General features: G+C 23.7%; 1 protein-coding gene across 1 annotated transcript in view; it reads left to right on the top strand.

Moving 5' to 3' along the window:
- The window catches only part of LOC114944626 (tachykinin-like peptides receptor 86C), a 49,405-nt gene that overhangs the window by 6,288 nt on the left and 15,519 nt on the right, over window positions 1–27,598 (top strand). The window contains exons 2-3 of the mRNA XM_085487738.1: window positions 15,772–15,985; window positions 26,453–26,587. Of these exons, the coding sequence (XP_085343864.1) occupies window positions 15,772–15,985; window positions 26,453–26,587 (349 nt within the window). The remainder of the gene's footprint in view (window positions 1–15,771; window positions 15,986–26,452; window positions 26,588–27,598) is intronic.

Here is a 27,598-nt window from a genome sequence, read left to right as displayed (position 1 = left end):
TACAATATAAAAACACATTTTGAAATTATAAATATTTAGACATATTTGATATTAAATTTTTATACTTTTTTATACTGTCGACTTTATATTATGGTTTCTCTACTTAACAGAAACCTGCAATGACAGTTCCTCTAATTTTATTACTTATAATTACATATAAAAATTTGTAATACATATTATGGGAATATAAATTTTTTAACATATATGATATTAGATTTCAGTTTTAGTTATATTGTCCGCTTTATGCTACGGTTCCTCTACTTAACAGAATCTTATATTGACGGTTTATCTCATTTTTTACCTTATTAAATAAAAGTTTATAATATGTACATATTATAATAATATAAATATTTAAATATATTTAAAATTTTTTTATATTTTGTGATTTTGTCCACTTTATGTTACGGTTTCTTTGCTTAACAGAATCTTGCATTGACTGTTTATCTTATTTTTTTTATTATTACATAAAAATTAATTATGCACATATAAGAGAGAATATAAATATATATTTTAATAAATAATAAATTTACATATATGATATCAGATTTCGTATTTGATAATCCTGTTCATTTTATTTTATAGCTTTTCTACTTAAGGAATCTGTAATAATGGTTTATCTCATTGTCTATTTGTTTATTTTACTTATTACATAAAAATTTATAATATATGTATATTATATAAATATGTATTAACATTTTGGGCCAGTTGTCCCAACTTTTGGTAAGTTTTACTCGATTGGTAGTATATCTTTGTCTTTTTTTCAGAGAGATAAATTTTAAAAAAACTCTTCTTGTAAAAAAAACTGTCAGGTAAAACTAACCAAAAAGTTGGAGAAATCTACTCTTAAATATGTAAGGTATTCATCATACATTTGCCTATAAAGAAAAGAATAAAGTGCTTTATCTACATATGAATCCTACAGAATTACGAAAAAATCGACACATTCCTTTTTAAAAAAATATTATTAAAATTTTTTTTAAATTAATAAATTTATAATAATTTATTAATTTATAAAATTAACTTACATTTTATTTTTAGAAATTTGATTAATTTCTAATAAAATCTAAGTAACATTTTTTTAAAAGACAATGTACAGGTTTTCGCCTTATGCGAAAAAACTTAGTAATGCAAGATCTGTCAGATATAATTATTATAAGAATCGAAACATTGTCATTTAAAAATATATTACTTACATTTTATTAGAAATTAATTGAATTTCTAAAAATAAAATGTAAGTTATAAATTTTATAAATTAATAAATTTTTTATAAATTTATTAATTTAAAAAAAATTTTAATATTTTCTTAAAAGGAAATGTGTCAATTTTTACAATAATTGTGTTCGACAGATCTTGTATTGCTGGAAAAAATATATAACTTTTTTATATAGAAAATGCATATATAGAATGCATATATAGAAAAAAACTAATGCACAGTTTCAACCACCTCCTTCTTTTTTTATAAAGATAAAAAACTTAAGGTAAACGAACTTTACGAACGCTCCTTATGTAATATATTAGATTTTTCTGTATTTTATTAAATTTGTACATGCGTTTTTTTTTTTGCAAAATGTAATATAATATATGCAAATTTTTTTACATATTTTTGTGTATATTTATAGAAATTAAAATCTAAATAAATTAGTCACACACAAAAGAATTATATCAATAAGAATAAATATAATACTGCAATAATTTTTAATTATTAAGTATTTACGATTTTATTTATTATTAGTATTTAATTATTAAGATTTTATGATTTTATTCTTTTGGTATTTTTAAATAATTTTGTGATATTTTTATTATTTCTTGTTTGTATGCGTAAACCATAAATTTAATTTTATTATCTGTTTTAATACTACAAATATTGTAATATTAGTATTTATATTTGTATTTCAAAATGTATATAATATATTTATTTCTTAAATATATTACTCAATGTTCTGAAATTTGAAAATCGTGTATTAAAGAATCGTAAATTGAAAAAATATATTACTTTTCTGTTATTTTTCGAATAAACAGAAAAATTATCAATTAAACTTTTCTCGAGTCAAGTATTCCCCTAATAAAGTTTGTGAAGTTGATCGATGTTGATTAGCCGAACATTGCGTAATAGAACGACTTTTCTCGCCATGTGGTAAAAACGAATTTAAAGATTATGGTTTATCTGTCATGTAATCTTATACTTATGACGTGCAGAACATCTGGGCACAAATGCTTATAGTAAAGATATTTGACATCAAATAATTATTAAAAAATTCAATTATATGCAAATGTTTTATCTTCTAAAAAATACAATATATTGCAATAATATTGGCTTATCTTTTGTTTAAATATTTATATAATTTTATTTCAATTAGTTAGCTTGGTATATTGATAAAGTACTTAAGTATCGTTAAGTATCGTTATATAACGGTTAAAATAAAAATGTACAATAAATTCAAAGAGAATGTAAAAGAAATATTAATATTAATAAAAGAATAAAGAGTTCCTATATAATATCCTATAGATATTTTCTTCTTTGCTCATAATTGTTCTTAACTTTGTATCAGAATACAAATTAGAATCAAAGTAGGATTTTGTGATAACAAACCGTGGAAAATTTAAAATGTTTCAACGTCATTACAACATATTATGTACATATTATAATTATAACATTATATATTATTAAAACTTTTCTCTCGACCATACTGGCAAATATTATTTATTAAATCACAACGTTTTGACCCTTCTTTGAGTTCTTATCAAGTGATTTGTGAAAATACAAATAAAATTATAATTTTAAGATGTCAAGAACGAGAGACTAGTCTCTCATAACTCGTCTAAGAGTCTTAACGTGTTGTCAAGACTCTTAGACAAGTTTTACTTTTATAAATTCTGTCTGGCGATTCTCAAATATCTACGTTTTTATATAATACAATATATTATATAATTAATATAAGACGTTTTAAATTCTACAATTTGATCTCAAATTGCAATCTGTTATTGTAAAACATATTATCGTGCCGCGCGCAAATCTACACATATTTATACATTACACATTATATAAGAAATATAGGAAAATAAGCATTTAGATTATATGAAGCATCATATTATTTTTTGTACATGTACAAAAACTAATATTGTCCTCAAAAGACAAAAAGAAACAAAAAGAAAGAATATTTATGTGTGAGTTTTTTCACTAAAGAAACCATGATGTTTTACGTATCATTTCGAGTGCTTTTTGATATCTCACAAAGTTTTTGTGAAAAACTTTTGCTGTGTGTGACCTTCGAGTGTGGTCAAGAAAGTTTCTATCAGAAGTAAGAAAACTTCAGTAGATTAAATGCTTTGACATAGGATGGTATATGGACGTAAAATTTTGTGGGAATCTGGCTTATTACGAGTGATCGTATTTTCTTTAGAAAAGTTGATCCTAGATTCTGTCCATGCCGAAAGGTAGGATTTGTAATGACAAGATTGCTTTGTCGTGATAAGTAATGACCAGAAAGGGTTGTCGTGGAAAAGAAGTTTTAGTACGCCACAACGTGTACTTTCTTTTTCCCTCGAAAAATGTTTTCTGTTATAAACATGCAAAATTGTCAATTTTACTTACACCATTCATTAAACTTATCACAGTATGATATTATGCTAATTTTATTTACGCCTTTTATTAAACTTATCACAGTACAATATAATGCTAAATTTGCTTGTTGTTCGAAATCGCAATTATACAATATCAATTGACAAGTTTGTGGCTAACATTATTTTATGTATGTATTATTTTTAGATATTTTTTTGATAACGTGTTTATTTTAATTGTGTTTTTTATTTTATTGATCATTTTTATTAAATTGGCTATTTACTATTCGAAATATTTTTTTCTATAATTAAAAAATTGAAAAAAATTGAAAAATAATTGAAAAATAATTGAAAAAATATTACAAATAATTAATTTATAAAACTCTATATAAACTATTATTTAACAAAAGGAAAACATAATAATTTAATATTATTAACAAAATATATCTTAAAGCATTTTTAAGCAATTTATAATTTCTTGATAAAATTCAAGAGAAAATTTTATTTGTCATGTCGAGCAAAACATATTTGAATACATAGAAATCAAAATATATATCAGGATACATATATACATTAAAACATGTAATGCATAAAATTATAAATATAATTCTGTCTTAAATTTTATTGCAAATTATAGATCTGGCTTGAATTTTATCGCGATTATAGCTCTTTAAAAAAGAGACCTTTATAAATCTAATATAAATAGTGCTATTATAGGATTATACATATAATTTAAGTTTCTATAAACATTTTCTTAAAATTAAATATGACTTTATTTATATAATTGGAAGCAACACGTAAGATAATTTCTTTTATATAATATATTTTCAATTATACGTTATGAAATTTTTAAGGTACCCCAGGGAAGTTAGACTGAAATTCATTTTGATATTGATTTCCGCAACGAAACGCTTGTGATTTATAAGCAAAAGGCTCTTATTAAAAACACGAGAAAAGTAAAACCGGATATTTTTTACCGCATCAACTATTTTTGAAAATAATATACTGCTAATAATTCTTCTAACTGTATGCATTTTATCTTTCTCGAGTAGTATGAATAGTTAAATACGGATCTCTTTTTCCACAGAATTTTGTAGAGTCATGTTACTTATAGAATTTCAAACAGATATAGTATTACATCATATTAACGAGATAATTATGATCAAATGGTACATTTCATTTTTGCCGATTAAACCAAAATTGTTCAATATTATTTTGGAATATTTTGTTACGGTTAAAAATTTTGTATGGTTTATTCAGAAAATAATTAATAAACATGCAAACTGTTTATCTTATTATTTATAGATTTAAATTATGCGCACGTGTTATTCAGATTTTTAAATATTATTATTGACAATTAATGCGTGTTTTTAAAAGCTTAAGCATATTTCTATAATTTATTTAATTATAACTGTAAATATAAATTTTTACTATTTTAATTTATATAAAAAATAAAGATTAATTTTCAAAATTATTCTGAAATATTCTTAGTTCTAAAAATTTGTTGAACAATATATATGTTTGCACACACATATATGTATATAAATATTTTATATTCAAAAATGCATATTTGCATATTTATATAATTCATAAAAATTGTTTTTAGAGATAATTGCTGTAATAGCTGCAATCTTGTCTAATTTAATTCGTTGTCGAAGAAAGTGATTACATAGATGAGGGACATCGAGTTAATGAAATTTTATTCGTTGAGTGACACGCTAAAGTTTCACTAAAAAGAAAATGACGACGAACATTGTAACGATCGCGAATACTACTACTAAAATGTTATTTAGTTCGTCATATAAAAGTTTGCAATTTAATATTACAATTTAAATTCTGCATAAGTATACAAATAATTTATTCAAACATTTTGCAAAATTTTCTATACAAAAAGCTTGCAACAATAATAAAATAAAGTTAATAAAATAAAATGTAATAATAATATAAAAAAGTCATAAATAAACGTTTTCTTTCGTAAGAAATGCATACCACATAATTTGTAATAAATTTCATAAATACTACACACATTTCTTTTCTTAAACATTATATTAATTTATAAAAATTTATATTATATAAAATAATATTTTATCAAGGTATAATCAAACAATGTTTTAGCATTAGTATTAATTTATGTAGTGTTTCTACTCAAAGTGCGTTTCCATTTACCTAATCAAGTTAAATGTTCCAGTTGATTTAACAACACGCACGCTATGCGTCATAATCTAATTACTGAAATCAAATGTGCACGCTTAATGCATTCAGTGAAATGTCTAACAAATGAGAATTTGAAATACTACAAAAAATCTGTTCATATATTGGTACATAAATCTGAATATAGATTTTTGAAAACGAACAATGTAAAAATATAAATTATTTGTTTCTCAGTTATTTCATATAGTTTTACATTGCTTATCTAAAAAAAGCCAGGCAGGCAATATACAATTTTTCTGAATATTCAAAAATTAGATTTAAATCTGTTAAAGTTCTTGCCGTGTGCATATATACATATATGATGCATTTATATGTATATAATAGAATATTTATTTTACTCGAATGTTAAAAAACGTATCAAACTCTATATACTCAGAAATATTTACGCTCAATAAACATAATTATTTTTCTATTTTTAGATTATTATTGTAAAACATTTTTAATATATATATTGGTAAAAGTCAATAAATTTTGTTAAAAGTAATATCTCGTCAAATAAAATATAGAATAGATTATATAATATGTATTATTTATATTAATTTTATTTTGGAAAATAGTTGTGTAATTTTTATTTAATGCAAATTAAATGTTTCAAAACAAGGTTGAAAGAATTTTATTGACCAACACTGGCTAAGAATAATAATTCTTTTATTAAAAAAAGGACGACGTTTCAACCCTAAATTGGGTCCTCTTCAGGCTGTTATTTAATGTAGAATAGTAAACACTATGCACTCATAATGTCATTTAAGAATATGAGTTGATAAAATATAAACTTAACAGAAATATAGTCAATATCAAAATGAGATGTGGTGTTCATTTTGACAAGTATAACGTGAGATCATCGTTCTTTTTTAATAAAAGATTATTCTTAGCCAGTGTCGGTTAATAAAATTCTCTCAACCTTGTTTTTAAATTTCGACTGGCAATCGCATTTTACATTTTGTTAAATGTTTCAATTAGCAACACGCATGCTATGCGTTATAATCTAATTATTGCAATTAAGTGTAGATACGTGCACGTTTAATACATTAAGTAAAAAGTCTAATTTTAATTGTTATTTAATTTTCACTAAAAGGAGTCAGACACGGATGATATGACGTCAATTTTAAGAAAAATTAATTTTTTATTGAAACTGATTAATTGTGTAGTGAATTCATTTCCCGATTTAACGATTTTGTCCCGATTCTTTTCTCGTCTATGCTTCTATAAGGAGTTAGAGAAGGATTCATTAAAATAAGAATCTTGAATTGAAATTTAATTTAATTATTTAATAACGGATCAAGAAACATTTGTATTCTGTGCAAAACTAATCAAATTCAAAAATTAATTTTTCTTAAAATTGATGCATTCTCATATCCGTGTCTGACTCATTCTAGTCCATTTAAAATTTAAGTTTGTATTCCACATTGAGAGCTTTATTAAATTTTTTAATCATTCAAGCATTATGTTTTTATATTTAAATCTTTTTGTTTTAGATTATTTATATAATGTATGATTAGAGTGTATATTTTGTTACAGTTTCTGAACATATTAATTGTAGAATTCATTCTTTATGGCTTCGTGTAATTCAATCCATATTCTGCTGTCGTAGGAATTTAACTAGAATATTATAACTAGACCCTTCATTGGCTGCTATATACACATACGTACACATACATACGCACACACACACATACACATCTAGACAGACAGTCAGAGAATGTAGACATTTTATTTCTTGATATACTATGTGTGTGTGCAAAAATTTTATTTTATCAGAAAAATTCTATTTTAAATATATGTATTTATTAATAGACATAATTTTTATGTTATTTATAATAAAAGTCTGGAATAGTAATAGAAACTGTACTTTTTTTTATTATCAATTTGGATTTTATTATCATTGTAAAATGTGATAGGTATTTCAAATACTATTTTTATTAGTATTTTAATTCATTTCACTCTCTTTTAACGATAAATACGTTATTTTCGTCGATTGCAATTTTATTAATAGATGCAGAACAGAAGCTTGAATGTGCTGCGCATTTTAAATTTATTCTTTAATTTAATGTAAAAGTAAAATATATATAACTGTTTCTGCCTACAAAATATATATTTGATATATCCAACATTTATTACTATAAATACTGTCGTCTCGAGATCTCATGGGGTTTTATTCACAAATTTAGATTTGCGCTATATTATCGGGTTACCACAAATTCGACTTCGCGCTCAATTTGCTACAAGTAGGACGATCATAGAAACAGAAGAGCCTGGAATAGAATGAATAAAATGCAATTTCTCTAGAGGATTCTACGAATCTTAATTTACATCTGGCAATGAGTAAAAGATTATTCCATTTCTACTATTCTGAAAATAATTCTTTTACTTGCAACTTATAAACTTGTAGTTTTGATAAATGTTAATTATGCTGAAACTAATATTTTTATACATTATCAAACATAATTTTATAATTCTCTTTGTTTGAGTGCGAATCAGAATTCAATAGAGCATGTTGGATCAATAAGTGGAGCTTAGCATTCCACATGCGGAATATCCAAAATGTATTGTACTCATGATAGCTATAACATTAAGCTTTGGAACATATGCATTGCATCTGTTAAGATTTATTTATAATTCATTAGTCTATGTTTATGAGGGTTATATTTAGTTTCTCTAAGATTAATATTGCTTAATTTTAATCATAGTTTAACTGTTTCTGTGTTTCTATTATAATAAAAATTTTAAAGAACAAAAACAAAATTATTTTAAATAAATTTTAAAGTTATAATGTTTATAAGATTAATCATAAATTTAGAAAATTGAAATAAATGAAAAATAATTAATAATATTATTAAATTTTGATAAATATCCCTTGTAGAAATTTATCACTATAATAACGCCAATTAATTACTTATTTCGAGTACTTAAAATACTGATATATACAGTAATTTAAGTACTCAAAATAAGTAATAAATTGGCGTTACTAGTACTCAAAATAAGTAATAAATTTCTATAAGGGATGTAATACATAAACTTTCAAGGATTTTTGCACTAACGATTTTGTTACGAAATATTATATTAATTATAATAAGTATAGTGTTAATAATAATCATATATATTATACGTACATATATTATATTATTTTATATTCGTATGATTTTTTTAAACCAAATTTCTTAAAGTAAAAATTCCTTAATTGCTATTTTACAGCTATGCGTGCTATGCAAATATTACTTATTATATATCTAATAATTAAAAATGTGTGTGTGTGTGTGTGTGTGTGTGTGTGTGTGTGTGTGTGTGTGTACATATATATAGATTTATACAATTAATAATATATGATTTTTGTACATACATATATACATACTAATTTAATTGTAAGATTAATGTGTTTAAGAATATATATATACACATAATATAATAACATACACAGAATAAGTGCAACTCTTTGTTATTTTTTATTTTTGTAAAAGATATTATTTTTTTTATTTTTTTATTCCTTTAAAAATGCAAAATAAAAATATTTTAAAATAATAAATAAAGCGGTGTTTATCAAAATACAGCGAGGATACAGCGAGTGATACAGCGAGGAATTTCCATCACCAGTTTCGGAAGCATTCTAAAATAACTCGGAGTATGTGTGGATTTTGAAATGTTTATGTTATTTTTTGTCTCTTTTGATGCTAGAGAAATGTACTAAAATTTTGACGGATAGTGACATTTTCTATATGTGCATTAAAATTTTGTTAAAGCCTTAGCATTTGAATAAATTTATGTATCTAGAACAAGATAGAAAATTTTGATAAAATTACAAGAAAATAGAAGATAAATAAAAAATATATATTTATTTATAGATGTGTGTGTATATGTGTGTATTAATATAATCAGTTGTTTTCATATTATTTCAAAATTTGTTTTGCTCAGTTTGTTGGTTTAATTAAATGTATATAAAGTTTAATAAAATTGAAATGTTTGCCAGAAACAGCTGTTTAAAAGATATTAATTTTATTTTGAATATATAGCTATATATGATAATTTTAAGTAAGAAGTATTTATTTGTTTTATAAATTTTAATAAAATATAGATACTAGTAACACAAAATTATAAAACTTGAGTATGTTTTTGCAGACATGAAAAAATGATACAAAATTTAAAAAATACTATTATTATTATATAATAGAAAAGATAATAACAATAATTAATTTGCGTATGAAATTAACATAGATCGAAATAAACAAATATTTAAATTTCTGCTAATGTGTAATAATGTTATAATCGTGTACTCTGTTCTTAAAGATAATGTTAATGAGCTGATTGCAGAAGATTTCTATCTGTTGACAAGATATATTTGGGAGTGACAATAGAGATATCTGCGATGGACAGCATATTATCAAGAGTTAGTATATATATATGTGTAATAGCTTACAGACTGCTGTATCTATATACATATGTGGTTAAATAGTATCGCCAAAACATCGAAAATGTAATAAAAAAGAGAAAATAAATAAAAGAAAAATACATCAAATTAATCTATTAAAAATTATAAATCAATAATTTTCTGTATAAAATCAAAACATTTATAATATGAAACAGTATTTTGCGCAGAAATTGCAACAGTTATCACATTGTGAAGTTTAATTACAAAATAAATGTAATCAAATATTGTTTTATTTGATATTTTTTATAACTACATTACTATTTCGATTAAATTGAAATACTTCTAAAACTATATTATATATGTATACTTCTAATACTTAATATTACATATATAGTAAAATTCGTGAGTTGTATGGAAATGCTTGAACATTTTTATATATTCTTACGTTTAAAGTGAATAAGACGCTTAATTATGCTACTTACGACTGCTCAACTATGCACTTAGAATAAAAAAAATTAAATGACTGAATACTTTAAACTGTATTATCTATTATTATGCTTTTAAAGTAAAATGGCAAAAATATTTACAAATTACATGAAAAATGCATTCCATTTTACAACACAGTTATAAAACTATAAATACATATAACAACATTAAGATATTTATTACTATAAAAATTGCAATTTATACATTTGTCCTATTTGTTTATTAACGTTATGCACACATATATATATATATATATATATATATATTTATATTTATGTTAACGTTATGCATATAAATGTATATATACTATATATATACAATATATATATATATATATATTTAATTATATATTTTTTTATAGGTATAAGAGTGCACTTATATAAATAAATTTTGAATCAGTGATTTTGAATTTTCACGTCCAAGTTTTTAAAAATTAAAGAATATAAAATAATTACAAATAAATATAATAATCTACAAAAGTAGTTTATTACATTTCAGATAAAATTTTTATAAACACTTTTTATAAAAATAAAAATAATAAGTAATTTTTATTTATTTTTAAAAAGTATTGTCTTGAACATCTATTGATGCATTTATCTCTAATCCGTATTATTGGAAATTCCGCAGCATCAAGGTTTCTGCATGGATAGATTTTCAATCGACTTATGTGTTGCAAGCGATCAATTTTCATCATTTGTGAACTGTGTAATCAGAATATGTATGTCATGAAAAGTTATCATGAAACGTGGTCTTTTAGTGGTGAACATCCTCGAGTTGCTAACAAGTCGACGGATACTATACATAACTGTGGTATCTCTATTAAATGCTGAATCAGTATTTGAGATTTCTATGAAATACATCATTTCACGTTAAATTTATTTGATATATTGTACATACACATACATTTACACATATATTTACTATAAAAACAAGCCTAATTTAAAATCTCAATAAATATTATAAAAATAAAAATTAATAATATATCTTCACTTCTAGTGTATTCTTACGTTTTTATTTATACACAGAGAATTAGCTAATAAATTAAATATTTAAATTAGATGATTTTTACGCAAAAGTTTATATATACATATATGTGTACACACACACAAACGCGCGCGCGCGCACTTGCACACACGCGCATACGCACACACATATATATATATATATATTATATTTAATATTATTTATTTTTAAATTTATATTATTTTTAATATGTTAATGTGTAAAATAAAAAGTATTCAAGATAAAAAATTCAATATTTTTTTATATTTTGCATTTGTTATGCAAATTTTTTTAAACATGAATAATTTAATTTAATAAGGTTTATGAAAAGCTTATAACGTGGAAAATTTTTAAGAACATTGAATGAGATTACAATTTGTCTGTGTAAATAATTTTTTCGTAAAATATTTTATACAATAAATATCTTGAAGACTATTTCACATAATCGGATTCTATTATAATTTGAACTAGATTGATATCGATATTTATTTATTCGATAAAATTTATTTAAACCACAAAATATTTCTATATTGAAACAAGATCTATTTTTATAAATTGAAAAAAAACAAGTTCTACATTCTTATAGCTTGTTTTATTTTTAAAATATTGTATGTACATACAAGATTGACTTCATAATTGAAAATAACTGCTTAATAATAAAAGAGAACTCTACTACATTTATGTGAACGTAATTGAATTTACAAGTGTATAACCTTTACATCAATTGCAATCAATGCAATTATTTGCATATTGAAATATATTGCGCATTAATCTTAAGTTTCTGTGTTTATTTGTGATTGTACGGAGCATATTGTATTGAAGCTAGTGATATATAATTTACATTTATGATAGATGCATATCATAAGCTTTATGGCTTTGCAAGATTATAATAATCTATAAATCTTATAAACAGGAAAATAATTGATCTTCAACAAATTGGTATTTTGTTATTGTTTTTATGCGCTTATATACGTATAAAATTTGAATATGCAATTGTTGCAAAAATAGATGATTGTACTATATTCTTCTTTATAACGATAATTATATAGCAATAAAATATTTATACATTTATTAAATGTACACTTTATTTTTCAATCTTATTATATATTTATAATAATAATTAAAAATAAATATTACATATATTATAATAAAATAATAAATTGAAAAAGCAACTAATATTTGTGCTTGGTTTTTATTAGCTCTTTCAATCTGAATTTTATATTCATTATAATAAATGTATCAGTATAATTAGAAGAGCCATGAATAATTTATAAAAATTTACCGCACGTATAACTGTTATTATATGTATATTTTTAATATTAAATAATTCCTAAATATCTGTTTCGAAAAACAAAATTCCTCTAGTATAGCAACGTAATAAACTTTATTTCAACGAGAGGAAAATATATATGCGCTTGTTACATGCGATGGATATATTTTCAAGTATCACTGTCGAATTCATATATATGGAATCCTATTTATACGTTTTTCCATAGAAAAGATGTTAACTCGTATAAATCTATAAATGTCACAAATAATATGTTTTTTTCTAAACGTTGCAGATATTATTATTATATTAATTTATTACCTTATATTTATATTATATTAGATTATTATTATATATACATTATATTTATAATTCTCAAAGATTATTGTATAGAATAAAAAGATCTAAATTAAATTTTATTTATTACAATAATTAATAATTATTAAATAAACGCGACAAATAAATTATATATTTATTAATAAATTATTTAATAAATTTTATAATTACAATAGAAAAAAAGATTACGTGATGAAAGATTATTCAAGTGTGATAAATGATGTAGAAGTTATTATATGTATATATGACATGTCTGTCAGTTAGTTTATATGCTTGCTAGTTATTCACACCACAAATCAGAAAACACCGTAAATCAAGTTTATATATATGATAAAGATAAATTGTATTTTGAAACTATAACTTGATGTATAGATGTGATGAGAAGACTTCTTTCTAACATAATAAATGTCTGTTTACTATTTATCGGAGAGATCTATGGTTTTTATAACGTAAAGGTAGCAAAATACTTTATATAGAGAAAAATTTAATTATGAATAAAAAACAATTATTATGACAAAGACAAATTGTAATAATATTATAAATTTAAAGATATAAGACAGGCAGTAAGAGCCAACTCGCGGATGACAGTGCGTTATCCTAACGAAACTAAATTTTTTCGTTAGGATTAAGTATCTGTGCACAAGGCACCAAATTTTACTTGGTCACGGCCAAGATTTAAAATATGAAATAATCTCATATTTGAGATTTAATTTCAATAACCCTTTCACCCCCCTACGGAAATAAGACTTTCGGATCTATATTTTTCTCTTGCATTTACTTATTTCCGTAGGGGGGTGAAAGGGTTATTGAAATTAAATCTCAAATATGAGATTATTTCATATTTTAAATCTTGGCCGTGACCAAGTAAAATTTGGTGCCTTGCGCACAGATACTTAATCCTAACGAAAAAATTTAGTTTCGCACTGTCATCCGCGAGTTGGCTCTTACTGCCTGTCTTATATCTTTAAATTTATATTTATATTACAGAGCCTTGTTAAACTCTTAATTGTAATAATATTATTATACTCTTTTTTATTATGTAAACTATTCTTCCTTTTTAATTGTACTTTTTATTTTTAATTTTAATACAATTATAGCTATAATTACAGGTAATACAAACATTGCAAATTTTTGTTTAAAACATTTTATTTTATTTTTTTATTTTTAAAAACTTTTAATCTTTAGATACAATAAATAATTATTCTTTTAAATAAAAAATAAAACAATATTTCTATAAAAAATTCAAATAATATTTTTTACAGAAATCTACTTTTTATTTGAAAGATCTAATGTATTAAACATACGAAACACAATACAGGATTGTAGTCTGACCAAAAAATCTTCTTATTATATATTTCAAATATCTTCTTATATATTTTATATAAATATATATTATGAAATATATTAAAAATGTATAATGTATATATATATATATATATATCATGTCGATTAATCTAACCAAATATAATTATGCACGCAAAGTGAAGTTATATTATTCTTTGATAATAATATAAAATTTCAAAAATTGCGACGCATGTATGCAAAAATTATTATTGCAATCAATGCATAAAAAATATATCAATTAATTATATAATGCATAAAAATTCAATATTTAAATTTTTTACAGAAAATACGAACAAAGAAATAAAATTTTCTACAAGAATCTTTTGTAATTAAATATCTACGCTTTCATTAGACTCGCGCGAGACTATACGCCATATATCCATCACGCTGCGCGGCTCGCGCGAAACTGATTTTCGTGCGGGGTATCGTGAGCACGGGTCCGATGGTCATGTGACCACTGATCATGTGACCATCGGTCCCGCGCTTATGATACCCCGCACAAAAATCAGTTTCGCGCGAGCCGCGCAGCGTGTCAAATGTATGGGATGTATTAATCTGATGGAAAGGACTTACATTTTCGCGCGCGAAGCGCGCGCTTTTGTTGTCTAGTATACATATAAAATAGCATAAATATACATTATATAATTTATAAATATTGTGATAACATAATATTTGGCACTTTCTATATTTTAATTTAAAGGAGATATTTTATTAACACCTGTTTATTGTAAAATTAAGATTGTGATGGTGTGTAGCTATAAGCAGAATAATTTTAAAAAATATCTTTTTACGAAATTGTGTTTAAAAATAGAATTATATTAATTAAAACAATATTATTTAGAATACTAAACTTATTAGATTAAGCAAGAAATATTTTATTTGTTAAATTGTTATCATGGCATTCTAAGTTTGGCAAGCAAAATAACAAAGATATCACGTATAGAGATATTATTTTTAAAGATATTTAAACGAATAATTTTCTTGCGACAACAGGCATTTAGAATTTTAATATTAACCTATGTAAAACGTGCGCGGAAATGAATATGTGCAGCCGCGCAAAAGTCACTTCTGTGAAATGTTTAAAATTTAATAAAAATTAAAAAATTGGAAATAAAAAAGTATTAAAGCATTTTCTCACAATCGGATATATTACGATAAAAATTTTCTCTATATCTTAAATTTATTCTTTTTTTACTTTTTATTACAGCTCATCGACGAATGCGTACTGTCACTAATTACTTCTTGGTGAATCTCTCCGTGGCGGATCTTATGATGTCATTGCTCAACTGCGCCTTCAACTTTATCTTCCTTCTCAACTCTAATTGGCCCTTTGGAGTAGTATATTGCACTATCAACAACTTTGTAGCACACGTGACTGTTGCTTCTAGCGTTTTTACTCTCGTCGTAATTTCATTTGACAGGTAAGTGTTTATCAGGAAATTATTTTATACATATTATATATCTATAAGAATATTAATACAATTTAATATAGATAATCTTTAATTTACAGAACTTATTGGTATAACGCCTTTATTTTCAAGGATAAATAACTGTATTTATTTGATTGTAATATTTCCTTTGAAAATATTCTTATATTGAAAAAATAGTTATTTTAAAGATTATCGCAAAAAATTAATTATCAATTAATAATAATCAGTCATAAAAAATAAAATTTAATTATACATTAGTAAAGACTGAAAATTTTATACAATTATATATCATATTTTTTCTCGTATAGTGATATTGTTTGTCATGATTCTCCAATCTACGGTGCAGAATTAATGAGTTATATATAAAAAAATATGTGTGCACACGTATGTGTACTAATATATTTATTTTAAATTATTAAATTATTTTCCTATTTTTTTTCGACATATTTATTAAAAATTCATTTTATTACACAATTACGTCAGTATAACTTTTTCTTTTCTTTATCGATCTTTTTTATGTGAGATAAAACAATCGTTTTTTCGTCGACATATACACAGCTTTAAACTTAATCCTGAAATACGTCGACAAAATTGAGACATACGAACACTTGCTTCCATAGATCCTTTTTAATGGTGACATGCGGTAGAAAAGCTACTATTGCATCGAAATCGCTGTTAGTCATTAAAGAAATACTCAAATTGAAATATCACGATTTGATTTTGGTATCATTTGGATTCAATTGATATCTGATGCAGTTTCTAGAGATAGTCAAATGTACTAAAGAGCACCATTTCACATATTTGTTCGGAAGTGAATAAGGTGTTCTATAAATGCATAGTATGTTTCCAATAAATCGATCTTCTCTCTCTATCTTATACCGTTCTACTTTTATTATTTTTCATAGTGTGCATTTTTTTTTTTTCAAAGATGTGTATAACACGCAATTTATTTCATAGATATATCATAAATATACCGTCACGCATACATGCTTAATCTTATATGACATAAATAAAACAATGCAACAAAAATATTTTCTTAAATTTATTTATTACGATATTTTATTTGTGTATATAGCAAATAGTTAAGTTATATAGAATATAAAATAAAAATATTATATTTTCCCGATTCAGCGACTTTCGGATCTATATTTTTCTCTCGCATTTATTTCCTTGGGGGGGGGGGGGGGGGCAGGGGATGTATGGAATTAAATCTCTTGTAGAGATTATTCCAATTTTAAATCTTGGCCGTGACAAAGTAAAATTTGGTGCCTGTGCACAGGTATTTAATTTTAACGAAAAAATTTAGTTTCGTTGGGATAACGCACTGTCATCCGCGATTTGGCTTTTATTGTCTGTCTTACACTTGAAAAAAAATATTATGGTTATTTCAAATATAACTTTTTATTTTAAATAAATTTTTTTTTAAATTCTAGAGATAAACAAAATATACAAATATGTTATTTGGCGAACGTGAGAAATTCAATAACACAAAAATATTTTATACGTATTATTTTACACGTATTCACACCATTTATATTCTATTTCTCTTCAATATCTAAATTATTTTTCACAGTTATAGTTTATAAAATTTGTTTCTTTATTTTTTGTTATAGCAGTCATATAGCAAAAATGTTTTATATTCTTTTTCATATTTAATATCTACAAGCTGTAGCCAAAGTTTCATCAATATTCTTATCATTTCGATTAGCATACCACACAGTTGTTTGTCTATATTTTACTTCTTATCATATTGTTTTCGTATATTATAAGAGTAAATCTTAAGATTTTTCAGAGAGTGTTTGCGCACATGGTTATAAATTTTCTCAAGTTGCAAAGTTACTAAACAAATTTATCGATTTATTCTTAAAAAAACTTAGTACAATAATAACATTGATATTCGATCAATTTACAGTAATATTATGATATCTGATCTGTTTTTCACGTTTCTTCTTCATTACATAATCCATTAATTTAATTAAACATATAGTAAATTATTTAATAATTATTTATAATGACATAATAATTTTTTATATAATACTGTACTTTGTGCTTTATAAATATGTATAATTATATTCTTTATAATATGATATTTTGTTTTTTTATATATTACAGTATTTAATCTATTTCAATATTGAGACAAATATTAAACGATCGGGAGAATTATCTAGATTAAATTTAAAATCTATTATAAGACATATGTGGAAATTAAACCTATCCTTAATTTTATGTTTATTTTGAGACAAATATTATGAATTCTAATCATCCAATAAAATCAAATTGAATGTATCTTATACATACAAATCACTAATTAAAAAAGCTTATGCAATTATAATTTAATTACAAAATGCACATATGTGCAGAACATTCTCAATTACGAAACTTTTTAATATTGCTCATGCCTTGTATTTTGTTAAGTTACAAATGTACATTGGGTACACGTTGCGTGTCTACATAACAGTACTGCAAGCATTATTAATCAATGTCTGTGGTGTACTCTATGAAATGGATAGCGTTTACTACAAGTTGAATTAATTAACATTTCAATAAAATTCTCATTAATAAAAATGCTCGATTGCGGTGCAATAATGATAAATCCACTTGTCGTAAAAATAAGAGAAAAATTACAAATACGAAATAATTTCTCTATATATTTTTTATTTCTATTTAAAAAACATGCTGCAGTGATTTTTAGTTAGCGTAAAATATAAAATTAAATGATAATACTTTTTTTAGTATAAGTTATAATTATATATATATATATATATATATATATATATATAATTAATAATACTCTTAATGTAAAATACAAATTTTAGTTTCAACAGGTTATATAGTAAGAGTCAGATGCAAATTGGTAGTGCATCAATTTTAAGAAAAATTAATTTTTTATTAAAACTGATTAATTATAATTCATGTTCATCAAAGCACAATTTTTTTGGATGCGATATCAAGTAATTAAATTAATCTTAATTCGAGATTTTTTATTTTTTAATAAACCTTTTCTGATTCATATAAAGAAACGTAGGCGAGAAGAATATCGGAGAGAAGTTATTGTGAACTGGGAATCAAACTCGACTTTTTCGCTTGCCGAGTGACTCTTATTATTACTGGCAATGCTATTCAGAGTCTACGCACACCCCGATTCATTCTGCCTAGAAATATATACATATATAGTAATGATGTCATCTTTTTAGTATGCACTAACAACTGAGAAAGTAGTAAAGCTCTCAATGTGAAATACAAATAGGTATCAGACGCGCGGATAATAGTATGTCAGTTTCAAAGAAAATTAATTTTAATAAACTCCTTCCTGATATCCTTAAAGAAGTGTCGGCGAGAAAAATATCGAGGCAAAGTCGCTGAAGTCAAATATTAAAAAAAAATTAATTTTCCTTGACGTACACATCATTCACATCTTATATAGTGCATTATATGCATTTTATATATTATAATATAATATATATTATTTAATTGAAAGTTTATACATAAAAAATGTATTTATAATAAATTATGAAAAAGAGCGTTTATTATACAAAATTCTCATTTTATATATGTATAATTTGTAAAATGTTTGTTTATTTTTTGAGAATTTTAATATTTTTTTTTTGTTATTTATTAATTTTTTAGAATTAATTAAAATTTTTGAACTTATAAATGTGCTTAGTTTTAGTTTAAACAGAAAATTATTATAATTTGTAATAAAGCTTTTTTGCCGCATTTAATAGAAAATGCATACATAGTTCATTTCAATGGTATCTGTAGTTACGTAATTACTTAGATAATAGTAAGGCGTAACACGACGCTAAAAGAATTTTAAAGTTCCACAGCTAAATTATTTAATGATAAATTGCGCGCAGTGGAAATTGAAGTAAAAGTTGTACAAAACTTCAGGAATAGAAACGGGCACGAGAATAGATACAATGAACGTTAATTGATGTAAGAGGATTAGGATTGGCGTAAGCTAATTGTTATTAGGCTGAACAGTATAGCAAAGATCATGATAAAAATAAAAATATTAAAAAATGCACAAACTATACGTTTGAATTAACTTAAATAAGAAATTATTGTAATTTCAACTCTTAGTTCTTTTATTTTTATATAGATGTATTTGATGTTAAATATAAATTTTAACTTTAAAAAATATTACTAAAGCATTGTCGAAGCTGCAAAAACTGATATTTACTTACGATATGATATATTTATAGCCAGCACTTAGAAAGATAGGATAATGGCTTAAATTACCTTTTTCTGGTATGCTGGCTAATTAATAGAAGGATGAGTTTGTTTTATTCACCAAAGTGCTTACATTTGGAATAGGTATAATGAACTTTGGTAAAATGAACCTAATGTTAATTATCCGACTGAGTTAAATAAGTTTGGAAATATTTTCCTTGCATAGTTTCTTAATAAACAGATAAAATTAAAATAAATGTTTGATCGAGTAAGAAAGTTGTGAATCTTGTGCAGATACACATATATAGGTCTATTATATGAATATTATATCAGAATGACGTAAAAGAAAATAAGTCCAAATCCATCATTATAATAGTTAAGTTTATCTGTATCAAAAATGTTTGTTAACAAATTTCCAATCAACGATCAATCAATTAATAACAGTGTATTAAAAATTGAAGTGATTTAATGATCAATCAACGCCAATAGTTAATACTGTTTCCCCGAGAGCCATATAATATATCCAAACGTTATAATAGTTTATGTTTTACTACATTTAAAATTATATTTTGTTCGCGAAAGATATTTTTGAAATAAAAATATATATGTAACTAATTTTTAATATTTAATATTTTATGCAATATTATATCATAATAAAATTTACCTTGTAATACCCAAAATTCTCTTGCCTATAATACGCATTGAATATTAGAAGATTTACCATTTTCAAAATGTTTAAAATGTTCTACAATATAATTAGAAAACGTAATTGGATAAAAGTAAATTTTCTTGAATATCTTAAAACATTAAACGAGTTCCAATGCATTTCCATGTTACTATGCTTTTCGCGTATTCTAAAGGGAAATCGAAGTTCGAAAGGTTCTGCATAGCTATGCTTCTCACGTGTTATGGTTTGTGTATGTCGGATCGTCGATGTTACCGGAAATTAGATTGAATACCCTTTTAAACATTTATTAAGTACCATTTGGTAACTTTTATAACTTTATAATGTGTTATTTTTGTAGATCTATCGTTAAATTCAATTGATTTATAGATAACTAAATATAAAAATATAACAGTTAAAAATAAAAGTTAAATATGAAAGTTACAAATATGACTCTTAATGTAAGAAAAATTACATTAAATTTAATTAATGTAAGACAATAAGATGGCAAACAATAGAAAATTTATCTTTTAATCTATATTGTTGCTTTGATTAGAAATTATTAATTCTTAATACACATAATATTTGACATTTCATTCTTTATTCTCTTGTGGTAGATGTAATAGTATTTCTTCTCGTAATATTACTCAAAAATAATACTAATATAACTCATTTATATAATTTAAAATAAAAATTGTAGACATTTACCTTTTCAAATGTCATTTAATTATAAAAAAATATTAAAATATTAGGATAGTTTGTCGATTTCTTTAAAGTCTTTAAAAAAAATATAAAATCTAGTTAATATAATATTAAATATACAAATTAAATAACACATGATTATATTAATAATAATTAACTGGTTAAGCGTATGTAAAGTAAAAGTTTCAATAATATTGATTAGAAAGCATGACATTTCATCTAAAAGAAAAATTGATTTGTTTTTGAGATGCATTTATATTTAGATTTTACATCAGTTTAAATTGCACATGCACGTGCTCACGTTTATTAATATTTTGATCTATCATGATAAATGATTTAATACATTCTCGTAGACAATGCGTCGGTGTAGTCGTTTGCAAAACTTGTTTCGAAATGGTAATTCTTACCGCGCGTAGAATGCTAGGTGCTTCGCAACACGAAATATCACTAGTTTCGACGTTTTCGAAATAACTCGCAATGGTAGTTCTCTATGTATATATCTAAAAATTCGCACGGAAAACAATGCAGCCATTTTGTCTACGTCACTATTGTTTCAGCGTACAATGACGGAGTGACGGCTGCATTTCTATGCGATTAAAAGATGAAAGTGGAAATGCATTTTTAAATAATATAATATAATATAATATATATATATATATATATAAAGATAAAATGAGAGAGATTCTAATCTTAATAATATGAAAGCAAAAAGAAAACTGACTAATAGAAGCCAAGCGCAGAAAATAGAATGCGAATAATTATTTTCAAAAAATTCCTTTAATTAAAAAAAAAAAAAAACATTTTAATCCCTTTTTGGACTGTCTTTACTTTGTAAATATACTAAAAATTATGCTTGGACCTTCAAGCAATTTCAACGATTCCGACAGAAAGTATCGATTCCAGCTATTATATAAGAACAAACGTTCATAGTATATATTTAGATGGCATCCCAAACAACATCTAAAAACAGGACATAAAACACCTTAAAGATATCTTAAAGACGTCTTAAAGACATATTACAATACATATTAATGTCTATAAATGATGTGTAAAGATCCCGATTTTAGACGTTTTGTTGTCTGGGATTGTAAAAATGCCATATAATATATATATATATATATATATATATATATATATATATATGTACATATGTATATGTATATGAAAAATTTTACAAAAATTAAAATAAATGTTTGATCAAGTAAGAAAGTTGTGAATCTTTTGCAGATACATATATAGATCTATTATATGAATATTATATCAAAATGACGTAAAAGAAAATAAGTCCAAATCCATCATTATAATAGCTAAGTTTATCTGTATCAAAAATGTTTGTTATTGCAGTATCGCTTTATAATATACATATATACATATATATTATAAAACAATACTGCAATAATTGATATAGTCTGATTAAATAACATTTTAATTAAGAGAAAATAAATACATTTTTATATAAGGACAAGAAGAACATTGGCTAAAATAAGAGCCAGGCACGGAAAACAAAGCGCGAATATATATAATATATAATTTTGAAGGTAATTTATTCGCGCTTTGTTTTCCGTGCCTGACTCTTATTTTAGCCAATGTTCTTCTTGTCCTTATATAAAAATGTATATATTTTCTCTTAATTAAAATGTTATTTAATCAGACTATATCAATTATCGCAGTATCGCTTTATAATATATATGTACACAGAAAAAACAGTATCCTTGAGAGAATGCAAATATGCTTTGATTCAAGTATATTTTATCCTTATAATAGCACCAAATATAAATAATTTTGGATAAAGGATAATTTATCCTTAAAACAAAGTGCAAAATATTCTTGGTTGAAGCTGAAATTTACTTATAAATATTGCAAGGACAAGTGACAAGTGTGCATCGGATATAAGCGGTACTTTCAAATAAATATAATAATTCTTAGTTTAAATGTGACTAAGTTTGTTTTTACCATATGCGATTTTTAAAACAAGAATATATCTTAAGGATAAAATATACTTTACACAAACTTATTTATTATTAAAGCAAATGAAAATTTGTGATTACAAAGAGCATTCTATGCTTAAATCAATCAAATAGCGTTCAAGAATAAAAATATACTTAAATCAAGGATTCCTTTTTTTCTGTGTATATATATGTATATATGTAATATTATAAATTAAACTAAACGTACTTCATTGAAAAGTAATTTTAATAATATTATTTATAAATTGCAATATACACATATAAATTATTTATTACATATAATAGATTTAGAATATTATTTAACAAAAAAATTTGTTTGACTTTATATCTATTTAATATTTATTTTATTGTGTGAACACTATACACACACAATATTAACACTTTTCATAGGCTAATAGTAATAAAATATCACATAGCGTGAAATGTGAGATCTTGTCGAATAGTATGCAAACTGTTAACACATTTCAAAGGATGAGAAGTTCTAATTATTAGAACACGTATATGTAGAATGATTGATAGGCGAAATGTGTAAGCTACTCGACACGCACATGTAATAATGGGCATGAGAGATTTTCTTTTTAAAAATGCATATGGTAATATTCTTTATTACTTATTATTAATTTTTGTAAAATTTTTATAAACTTATTTTTCTGTGTTTTTATTGATATAAAAATATCATCGATATAGTCTAGATCATATTTATATGTGGAATTTTATTGTAGACTTGTAAATTCTAGCTTTTCTCGATCGTGAAGAGAAGAACATAAAGCGCAAAAGTAATTGTCAAGTTTAGTTTCTCTCTGGAAACTCGTTGTATGCTTTATTGCATGGCGTATGAACAAGATTCGTATTTCAAACGTAAAGTGTTTATTGTCCCGCTGAAACTAATTCGGCAAGAACTGAATAAAACTACCATGAAACATGTAATTAAATACACGAATCTTTGTTTCACGAAAGATTCATCGATGTATTTTCTTTCGGTTTTTTTTCAATTTAGTATTTAATTTAACGCCATGCAATAAAGCATACAACAAGTTTCCAGAGAGAAACTAAACTTGACAATTACTTTTGCGCTTTATGTTCTTCTCTTCACGATAGAGAAAAGCTAAAATTTACAAGTCTACAATAAAATTCCACGTATAAATATGATCTAGACTATATCGATGATGTTTTTATATATATGTATATATATATATATATATATATATATATATGTGATAAATAAGTTTACACTTATTGTTAAATAAACCTGTTTTTATATATATATATATATATAATATATATAATATATATAATATATATATATATATATATATACACTTATTGTTAAATAAACCTGTTTTTATATATATATATATATATATATATATATATACATATATATAAAAACAGGTTCATTTAACAATAAGTGTAAACTTATTTATCACATATTGTAAACTTATTGTTAAATGAACCTGTATCCAATAGCATTATTAACATGACTCTCGAACAAATAAGTTTTAACAAAAAACATATTAAAAGTAAATTTCTTAAATTCAATCTGCTACTATTTATTTTTTCGTCAGATGTAAATAAAGAAATAATTTTTTGTACTAAAAAAATTAAAATTTTGATTAAAGTTTAGATAAAGATTTTATCTTTATATTTTAAATATGATGTTTTAAAAACTAATCATTCACTATATATCTTGTTTGGTTAAACTTAATAAACTGTTGTTTACTTAATTTAGAATAACAACAGTTATTGCACGCAATAAGAACAGTTTATTAAGTTTAATCAAATAAGATACAGTGATTGATTAACCTGCAATGTAGGGCGAGTTGTAAGAGCTAATGTCGACGCAAGGGATTTACTTGTAATTTAATAAATATTTGCGGAAAACATACACGATAATTTCTATGTTTAGGCTATATATTGCGTTAATTTGCAATGATAGTTACAAGTAGCTTTAAAGATACCAAACAATTGTAAATAATATATTTTAACTTGTTACAGAAATATGTTTATAAAGTGTAAATTTTATAGTTTGCACATATTATATATTTAAAATTGATTAAAAAATATTTATTACATAGATTTTATAATATTTATTGGTTTATTGTATTTATATATGCTATTAAAGTAAGAGCTACAGAGGTTGTCTAGTATTGATTATAAAATACATATTAGTTTATTACGCAGTCTATTATTACAGTCCTATGCACATACATATAGCAATAAGTTCGAATAAAATTATGTTGCACATACAACATTATGTTTAATATGCAAGGGATATTTTCAATCTAAATTCCTATTATAATTGGCAGCAATTTACATAACAATTTACACCTTTACTGCATGCAATTTTAGCATAAAATCGTGTCAATTCGCATAATTGCTGTTTGTATATTGTATTGGATTTCATGTGAAAGTTGCAATATGTGTATATTAAATATATATATATATGTGTGTGTGTGCGCGTATGTGTGTGTGTGTGTGTGTGTGTGTGTGTGTGTAAAGCAATTAAATATATATATATATATATATAAATTTTATGCATAGAAAACAAAAAACTTGAAAAAATATATACATGCAAAATGTATAACAAAATTGTTTATGGTTTGTGAATATAGTCATTAAAAGAAACAATATTAAAACGATGACAGAAAGATGTAAAATTCTACTTGTAAAATAGCAAAAAAAAGATATATACATAGTATACTTAAAAGTATCTTTTCTATAATTACAAGCTCTTTAAAAAAAATAATATAATCCAAATTTTTTTAAAAATAATATTTAATTGTAACAAACAGCAATATCTATATACATATATTTTTTATGCAACAAAACTTTATAATAAGAAAGTCTTGTAAAACAAGAGATGATGACAACGGATTAATCGTCATAAATCTCAGTAATTCGCTGGAATCTGGAGGAGAATATTAAGTAGCGATGTCATGCCGTTTGTTGCAGATACATGGCCATTATGCATCCTCTTAAACATCATATGTCTCGCAAGAGAACAGTAATTACTTTAATTTTAATCTGGAGCATTTCATCTGCACTAGCGATTCCGTGCCTTTTATATTCCACAACATCATCGCGTAGGTAAGTATAATTATATGCTAATTTTTATATTCAGGATCTGAATAACTTCAGAATCCAAAGTTATAATGTATTTTTTATTATCTCTCTTTTTTATAATAAATTTTTATTTATTTAATTTAATATAAATATTTATTTTTTCAAAGAATTTTGAATGTAAATGTGATAAAAGTGAATCAGAATATAATAATTTTCATATTTTAATGGTAACTGCGATGTATTTGAATAATGGTATCAATTCTGCTTTCGTATTTTTTGCACTTTACATATTATTTCTTATAATATAACAGATCAATAAAATATACATATTCCTTGAAGAACGTATACACACATACACACACTTTACATATACACAGACCAAAAAGTTAAAAGTAAAATATTACTTTACATACATTCTGTATCTTTTATTTTCAAAATTGTCCTGTGTAAGTGATTTGGCATACTCTATGGCATGCATGTATCCTTGTAGACGTGTCTAGAATTTCACATTTGCACCGTGATACATTTACTATCTGCACGTGCTTGAAACGGAAATGCGTTCTTCAAAGAATCTGTTTTATTGATATGATCTATTATTTTATATTTTGTATATATACATATTGTATGTATATATACCTTTTTTATTTATAATTTTTCATTTTGTACTTTAAGTAAATATATTTATAAGTATATATATCTAAAATTACATATAATTAAATAATTTTTGATATTTAATTTTGCATTAAAAAATGTTAGCAAAAAATACAAATTTTTTAGGACACAATAAGAAAGTAAAAAATATATATATTGCATATAACTATAAAATTATTTCATTGCGTTGTTTCTTTTATTCTAGAATCTTACTCTGCATGAAAGCATGTCACATAAAAATTCCTTATTATATTTCCGTAAAATACATTTTTTTAAAATAAATATGTTCTGTGGAAAAAGAACTTATAATGTGACTTTAGATATTACTCTTGTAATTTAATTATATACAATTTCAAAGTTATAGTCGGTAAAGAAATATTCGAA

This window comes from Nylanderia fulva, unplaced genomic scaffold, assembly GCF_048542155.1.
Source record: "Nylanderia fulva isolate GAGA-0341 unplaced genomic scaffold, ASM4854215v1 Scaffold6, whole genome shotgun sequence".
NCBI lineage: Eukaryota > Metazoa > Arthropoda > Insecta > Hymenoptera > Formicidae > Nylanderia > Nylanderia fulva.
The sequence above is the reverse complement of the archived record's forward strand: the minus strand, read 5'-3'. Positions and strand labels throughout refer to the sequence as shown.